The 8,955-nt window shown below is 39.2% G+C and overlaps 1 protein-coding gene across 6 annotated transcripts in view; it reads right to left on the bottom strand.

The window, feature by feature from the left end:
* LOC306874642 (NLR family CARD domain-containing protein 3-like) overlaps positions 1-8,609 on the bottom strand; it is a 183,660-nt gene extending 175,051 nt beyond the window's left edge. The window contains exons 1-8 of one of the 6 annotated variants that reach the window (XM_079424805.1): positions 8,365-8,609; positions 7,933-7,999; positions 7,461-7,520; positions 6,126-6,233; positions 5,950-6,010; positions 3,675-3,879; positions 1,756-3,517; positions 640-726 (exon numbers count right to left, since the gene is read on the bottom strand). In XM_079424805.1, the coding sequence (XP_079280931.1) occupies positions 640-726; positions 1,756-3,517; positions 3,675-3,879; positions 5,950-6,010; positions 6,126-6,233; positions 7,461-7,520; positions 7,933-7,999; positions 8,365-8,383 (2,369 nt within the window). In that variant the 5' untranslated portion in view covers positions 8,384-8,609. Of the gene's footprint in view, positions 1-639; positions 727-1,755; positions 3,518-3,674; positions 3,880-5,949; positions 6,011-6,125; positions 6,234-7,460; positions 7,521-7,932; positions 8,106-8,364 lie in introns of all 6 variants that reach the window. The other 5 variants (XM_079424798.1, XM_079424806.1, XM_079424797.1 and 2 more) reach the window with 5 other exon arrangements.
* Between the last annotated feature and the right edge of the window lie 346 nt (positions 8,610-8,955).

Below are 8,955 nucleotides of genomic sequence, written 5' to 3'. Positions count from 1 at the left end.
ACAGATGAGAAACGGTCTGCTGCTCCGAAACACAGAACATCACAGAATACCTAGAGAGGTGGTGCTTTTATTTATATATTTACATTATTTAACATATTAGTCATAACATTAGTGAATATATTATATTTTAGTTTTAAGTTATCTCGCGCCCCCCGGCTGAGAACCACTGACCTAAAGCGTGATCTACCAGCATTGCCTTCACGATCGACCTGTTGGGCACCCCTGGTTTATACAAACATACATTAGTCTTGAGCACATTCAGTATAATCATTGTGTTTGATCATTTACATTTTGATTCTTAAACGCTCACCCAAAAATATAAAGTGTCATAATGTACTTCCCTGCATGTCGTTCCTGACCTGTATGACCTTCTTTCTTCTGTGAAACACAATAGATCATATTTTGGACATTGTTGACAACCAAAGTTTTGGAATCAATGCTTTCCATTGTGTGGACAACAACATTTCTCAAAATATCTTCTCTTATGTTTCACAGAATACAGTCACACTGTTTGGAAATGACTTGATAATTAAAGTGAAGACAGTTTTAATTTTTGGGTGAACTATCCCTTTAACATTAAATGTTTTTGTTTGACAATATTTTCACACAGTTTTTGTGTTTAATAATATAATAACTTACTGTAGTTTCTGTAGTTTACAGCGTGGATCCTCCAGAGCTGAACTCAGAGCAGACCAGCCTTTCTCTGTAATCCTGCACCAGGAAAGACTGCAGAGAAAATACAGGAAAAAAAAAGATTAAGTTAATTCACTGTTTGTCACAGACACATGAACAAGGTGTCAAATCGACCGGATCATTGAGGAGAGGAGTGCTGTATCTTTTCTAACTGATCGGACCTACGATGTTCACACAGCAGACGAAAAAATCAAGCAAAAAAATCCCATAGATTTACAATGACGGAATGTTCATGAATTTGAATCTCAACTGTCACTTTCACACACACACACACACACACACACACACACACACACACACACACACACACACACACAATCACACTATCTCACACACACACACACACACACACACACACACACACACACACACACAATCACACTATCTCACACACACACACACACACACACACACACAATCACACTATCTCACACACACACACACACACACACACACACACACACACACAATCACACTATCTCACACACACACACACACACACACACACACACACACACACAATCACACTATCTCACACACACACACACACACACACACACACACACACACAATCACACTATCTCACACACACACACACACACACACACACACAATCACACTATCTCACACACACACACACACACACACACACACACACACACACAATCACACTATCTCACACACACACACACACACACACACACACACACACACACAATCACACTATCTCACACACACACACACACACACACACACTCACACACACACACACACACAATCACACTATCTCACACACACTTTTTTTTATTCTAATCCAGTATTTGTAATATCAGAGAGTCACAACCCTGTTCCTGGAGGCAGCTCATCTTTGCACAGTTTGGATGAATCTCTCTTATCAAACACACTTGATTCAACACTTCAGGTCATTAGTAGAGCGCTCTGTGATGTTAGCTGAGTGTGTCAAATAAGAAAGACCTCAAAATATACAGAAACAGTGTAGAGAAACACAGGCCTACTGTTCACAATAAAGTCAATAAAACAAAGACACTGTAAAATACTCACTCAATCTTTCTAGATGCTTTGATCACTGGCAGCAGCCTCAGGAGACATTCTTCTGATCGATCATATTTACTCAGATTAAACTCATCCAGCTCTTCTTCTGAGTTCAGCAGCACAAACACCAGAGCCGACCACTGAGCAGCAGACAGAGAGACTCCAGAGAGACGACGGTCATCTGTTCTGCTCAGGTATGTGTGTACCTCCTGCTCCAGTGAACGATCATTCAGTTCATTCAGACAGTGGAACAGATTGATGGATTTCTCTGGAGAGGGATTCTCCCTGATCTTCTGTTTGATGCATTCAGCTGTTTCCTGATTGATCTGAGAGCTGCTTACTGTCTTTCTCAGGAGGCCTTGTAAGAGAGTCTGATTAGACTCTAGTGAGAGACCTAGAAGGAACCGGAGGAAAAGGTCCCAGTGTCCGTTCTCACTCTGTAAGGCCTTGTCCACTTCTCTCTTCAGTAAACTGGTCATTGTTGATCTGAACTCATTCCTCAGTCCTGTGTTTTGTTCAGAAAAGGACAGCAGCTTGAATAAAGCAGCAAGAAACTCCTGAATACTCAGATGAACAAAGCTGTACACCTTCCCCAGCTGCAGTCCAGACTCCTCTCTGAAGATCTGGGTACAAACTCCTGAGTACACTGACACTTCTCTGACATCAATGCCGCTCTCTTTCAGGTCCTCTTCATAGAAGATCAGGTTCCCTTTTTCCAGCTGTTCAAAAGCCAGTTTTCCTAGAGACAGAATAGTCTTTCTAGCCTGATCAGGATCAAGGTCATATTTCCCATCATACTTCTGTGTCTTCAGTTTGGTCTGAAAGATCAGGAAGTGTGTGAACATTTGTGTGAGAGTCTTGGGGATCTCTGCTCTCTCTGCTTTACCCATCATCCTCTCCAGAACAGCGGCTGAAATCCAGCAGAAGACTGGGACGTGACACATGATGAACAGACTTCTTGATGATCGGATGTGTGTGACGATCCTATCAGCCAGACTCGGATCATTTATTCTCTTCCTGAAATATTCCTCCTTCTGAGGGTCGTTGAATCCTCGTACCTCTGTGACCTGGTGGACACACTCAGGAGGGATCTGATTGGCTGCTGCTGGTCGAGAGGTGATCCAGAGGAGAGCAGAAGGAAGTAGATTGCCCTTGATGAGGTTGGTCAGCAGCACATCCACTGAGGCTGATTCTGTCACATCAGACAAGCTCCGATTGTTTTGGAAATCTAGACGCAGTCGACACTCATCCAGACCATCAAATATGAACATGACTTTGTAGTCTTCATAATCTGCTGACTTAAATTCTCTGGTTTCTGTGTGAAGGTGGTTTAGAAGATCCACAAGACTGAGATTCTTCTGTATCAGATTCAGCTCCCTGAAAGGAAGTGGAAATATGACATGAACATCCTGATTGGCTTTTCCTTCAGCCCAGTCCAGAATGAACTTCTGCACAGAGACTGTTTTTCCAATTCCAGCGACTCCTTTAGTCAGCACAGTTCTGATGGGTTTGTCTTGTCCAGGTGAGGGTTTAAATATGTCATTGCAGTTGATTGGTGTCTCCTGTGTCTCTGGTCTCCTGGACACTGTCTCAATCTGTCTCACCTCATGTTCATTATTGACCTCTCCACTGCCTCCCTCTGTGATGTAGAGCTCTGTGTAGATCTCATTCAGACGTGTTGAGTCTCCATGATTGGACAGTCCTTCATTGATTCTCTGATATTTATCCTGTAGTCTGGATCTGAGTTTTTGTTGATACACAGGCATCAGTTCTGAGCAAAGGAAATAATTCTTGTTATTGGCAGAGCAATATTTTAGAAATGTATTTTTAGGTTTGATATGTTAGATATTAGATTGTGTCATGAGATTCAGAGACAGAAGGTTCATAATAAAAACACAGGCTATAATCAGCTGATCCAGAGCTCTTACTGGTCTGTAGTGTGTTAGCGAGGTCTGTCTGGTTCATCTTCCTCAGGATGAACAGTGTGATCTTCAGAAGCCCCTCTCTGACTCTGATATGACCCTCGTCAGCATAATGGTCTCTTTCAGAGCATTCTGGGTAATCTGGACTCAGTAGTCTCTTAAAACCTTTCAGCTCACTCTTCATCACAGAGATGATGTTCTGCTCAAGCTCCTGAAATAGTGAATATTATTTTGTTTAGTCAAAGGCATGAATACTAAACATCACTGAATTATATCACAGCTGCTAATAACTTCCACTGTTTGCTCAGACATCAGCGTCCACAGATACTGAGGTTAAAAGAGGGAGTTTGACTGGATTGGCTGTTTGCTAGATTGAAACCTTGCCCCTAGAGTTTACGACACGGAGAAACATAACCCGCCAAAAAGAGGAAGAAATCTCATGAAAGAGAAATTGATTTTACTCCAAAAAATAAAACCCTTATAACTCATTTAACCTTATAATTGCAAACAATAGCATTAATTTATATGTATATTAAATACCAGTAAATTGAACGAAACATTCATAAACATTATAAACACTATATAGATTATTTAGTTCTCCTTAATCCACAAGAAACCCTTTAAATTTAACGCTATTACAAAACAAGAATGAAAAAAATAGTAGCTATAAAATGTTATATTAAACTATGAAGTAAAACACAAATGAGGCTATAGTGGCATTCATTATAATACAACGTCAAGCTGAAATGAATGAATTAAAGCGAAACTAAACGGCATTGGGCTCACAAGCCTCTCTCATTCAACATCCAAATGTTTCCATTTTTTGCCATGTAACATTTGGTTAATAAACTATTATCTGTGATGTAAACAAGGCTTTGTACTTCACTTCGCAGACAGCAAGCGCACTCGGGCCGATTCTGTCTGAAATGCGGCACTGTCGGCTCAGTCTCGGCATCGGTGAGAAGATAATGGACCAGAGCCACGCCGACTCTACAAAACACTTCTGGCTGACAGACGGCTTCTTCTATCTGGGCCGATCTCGGCTGAAAGCTGTTGTACTACACTCTACAGGTCTACACTCGGTGTAGTTGTGTGTATCTCCTTCGCCCGACTCGGGCTCTGACGGGCCGCTGCTAGAATGAAGGAGATCCGCGCCTGAGAGAAAGACCTGGAGGTTAATCCTGAGGAGATTTCGGCGGGCACAGATCTCAAGAGGAACACTTCAGCTGCAAAAGGTAAGTTATTTAATTTATTTAATATTCAGTCGCGTGTTGTTTGATGTTTTAAATGCCACGGAAGAGTATAGTTTTTAGATGGTTTCTATTAGGAGGTTTGCGATGATAACATAGCGTCAGAAAAACCGTTCGGTCCCGAATATATTGAGTGTTGATGAGTAAGTTACAGACCTAACTGTTAAGCGCGCTCTCTTTAGAAAAACAGGGTGTTTTTTAAATATAAAAAAACTGACGAGCTGTATCCAGTGCACGATAATGTTAGCTAATTAAATTAATGAGTTAAATTCCATTTTGTTTTCTAGAATTAATTCGATCGTCTTTTTCAACGAGTGATTGCTATTGAATCATAGGAGTCGACTCCGCTGCTGGCGCCATAGATATCTATACGAGTGACTCTCTGATTTGATTCACTTAACCATTCAAATGAATCATTTGTGTGTGAATCAAACTGAGCACGCTGTTATAGCACCTGCTAAGACAATTCAATATGTGCAATCTGAATTATTAATAATATTTATTTTGTGGTAACACTGCTGTTTAGGAAGCTCTGACACAGAAAACACTTTAGATAAGAGAAAGCCGTAAAATGTGTATCCATGTTTAGTTTTTGAATGGAGGCCTAATCTGTCTGCTGCATAAGAGCAGGGTCAATTTTTAGACTGAATGAAAACTTTTTAAGTTGTATGAAATATTCTTAATGGTATCAATCCACAATCTGACTTGTGATGCAGCCTGGAATAATCACACCATGTTCATTGGTTTGGTCAGAGGAGACTGTTTCCTGACTGAGCCTGGTCTTGTTTGGGTTCCTTGTCACTGATGCCTTTTGACTTGCTTAGTTAGCAATTTAGTATGTTTTTTAAGCCTTTTGAATTACGGGGACATAGGCAGTGTCCTCATAAACCACCTTCATATTGTAATACCTCTGTCATACCCATGTCATTATACAAATTTGTGTCCTCATAAACCACATAAACATGCACACACGCCCACACACACACACATATACACACACACACATACACTCACACTCACACAAAACCAACCTTGAAAATGGAGTCTAAGTTGTTCTTTGCTGAATGTGATTCTGGTCCTTCATGTTTTTGACTGTAGTTAAACAAATATTGAATGTTTTTGTAAATATGTATGAATGTATTTAATACAGATCAGTAAATTAATGAATATCTTATATATATTTCTGATACTGTAAACTAAACAGCACCTCAGATCAGCAGATGATTCTCCCGAGCTGAAATGCAGTGGATGATCCATTGACGCGTCACTCTTGATGGACACACAGCTGGGTTCAGGAGAGTCATTCTCACACAGACTGAAACACAACAGCAATACAAACTGTTTCTGAAAATCTCACACTGCTCTGACAGAAACACCTTTACTGTTTCAAACTCCCTTTAATGTTCATCTTTCACTGAAAAATGGCGATGGGGAGGTTGTTGAATTCTTAAATATGCATTTCATATTTCCTACATGATTAATTTATGTTCTTCATCTAAACATATTTGAATCATGTAGCATGTATTTATTCTGTAAGGATGTTCAATCATATAGAATTGGTCATGTTGAAGATAAATAAAGTAGTTATGAGTTCTTCAGAAACCCGCTCCTTTGTGAAGGAAACTGATTCGCACCCATCACCATTTAGTCTCTCGCTGTGGATGGATCTGAGCTCTACACGGAGTTAGGGAACATAAACGCAGATCAATTATGTTGAAAGAACATAGAAATATCTGCAACCGATGTACATATTTTTTTCATGGAGGACTGTGTTGTGTCTTGAGAGTTAAAAGATGAAAGTATTATTTTCTATCAATAAAAGGATCTGGCCCATGTGCCCTCTTCATTCATGCATTATAGAATAAAATAGAGCAATACAGAGACACTGGTGCAGGGACGGATGATGACGCAGAGGTGCCCTGGACTGATTATAGGCCCTCCTCACTTCAAACTGCAGTCATTTCTCTTACCTTCAAATAGCAATGGATTTTATCTACACTAAATAGCTATAGATTATATTTACATTATGTTACAATAGCAGGATTTTCTGCTATTTATACTACTTGTTGCAAAATAGTGGCAATTATCTGCACTTCAGTATTGTATTACATTATAAACCAGTATGCAATAATAACGTATTGAGTGTAAATTATCATTTTAATTCAGATTATTAAATGGATGCCACCTTATTGATACAATAAAGCCCTCCCTACACCTACCCTAACCCTACCTACCCGATACTGTATTTTCAACTTTTGGGTTATTTCTTTCATTTTTATTAAAAATTAATGCCTTTACGATGTGATATGAGATTTGAAAAGGGAGAAAAGTCTAGTCGATCGCGTCAAAAATCCTCCCATAAGTGATTTAGCATCTGCGCCACTGGAGCTGCTGGTCCATAGCAAAAGACGGGTTCAACCCCATAGCAGCTTTTTATAATCTTCACAGAGCCAATCACACGATGCTGGAGAATTAGTGTAAATAGACTCTCCGTTTACATTATCAAAGAACATTATCATTGACTTTAGTCTAATTCAAGCACTAATTTAATTTTAAATGAATATCTTGCTCACATCTTACGCACATCTGCACTTTGTTGTTTCTGATGAGAGAAATGGTCAGAGAGCAGAATTCATTCAGGGAGCGCTCACACTGAATAAAACACTCATCTGAATGCCTCTTATTGGTCATTGTACTCATGAGCTCAACAGAATCATGTGTGATTGGTTATAATGCGCAGTGCTGGAGCTAAAAACACAGCAGTCTCTGGCTCCGTGCCAGACAGTGAAGTTGAGCAAACACAGATTTGAATTTAGCACCGAACATCTAATCACACCGGTGTGATCGTTTATCAGAGACAAACATATATTAATCAGCTATTTGTGTCTTTTGGAAGCTGCATTCAAAATCCACTTGACTCAAAGATCTGAGGGGCACGGTTGAAATCGTGTTATTGTAGCATGCATTTATTGTTTCTGAACATTAAAAATGTGAAACATATTCAGTTTTCTCACCTCTTGACTGTCTTTATCTGTGTGTGATGTTCTTCAGAGAGATTCATTCTGGAGGCCATGGTTTCATCTAAAAGCAGATACAGATGTTGATACACAGAGTGAGTTATGAATCATCTCAGCAGTTAATTTTCTCAAATCCAGCTCTGTCTCATCAGTCAGTCCTCAGTAATGACCTGCACACATGAAAAACTATTTCATCCTGATATTATTTACACAGAATCACATTATTCACAAACTGCAGAACAAGTTCAGACGAGCACTGTGTTAAAATGAAAGTAAAGCTGGAATCAGACGATTTACAGACTCTGTGTTTTATCTCCTAATGTCATTTTAACTACTTTCAGAATATCTGATCCTGCTGCTGTACTTCACTTTAAATCAGTCTGGATTGAGTTTGGCTATCAAAGATAATTGTGAACTCGTGATACTCACTGTGCTTTTCTCTCTTCATGTAGTTTACTTCCTCATATAACAAAACAGATCCTGCTGGAATAGTTTCACTTTCTCTGTCACCTGACAAGGAGGAGTTTGAGTCTCTTAATAATGATTTTTATTCTTTATTATTTAAAGTTATAACCCCTGAATGTATTTTCCTCACAGGAGTGTTGTTGAACTGAATATATAAAGCAGCTCTCTGTAAAATATCAAACTAATGTCTCTCTGTCAGCTTCCTCATCTCTTGCTCCTCTTCAGGATACGAGAGGAATATTTTAACAGTGTCAAGAATCTCATTATTTTCTTTAGTAATGTGAGAAGCAGAGAAAGCAATAATCATCCGGCTGTAAGTTAAAAACTTAACTATTTCAAACAGTTATATAAATCAAACCTATAAAATTGGAAATTTGTCAAAGGATGAAAGGAAGTAAGCTAATTAATTTAATCTAAAAGTCTGCACTGTACAGTTAATTGGATAAATCACTTACACAGAGCGTGAAAGTTAACACAGGTTTTGATCTTTAAACACATATTGTTCTGTGATTTCAGAAGTGTCCGAAAAAACCCTCTAGACACAGAAGTTCCTGA

The sequence above is a fragment of the Barbus barbus genome (genome assembly GCF_936440315.1).
Source record: "Barbus barbus genome assembly, chromosome: 9".
Classification (NCBI taxonomy): Eukaryota; Metazoa; Chordata; class Actinopteri; order Cypriniformes; family Cyprinidae; genus Barbus; species Barbus barbus.
This window is presented reverse-complemented; position numbering and strand designations above follow the sequence as displayed.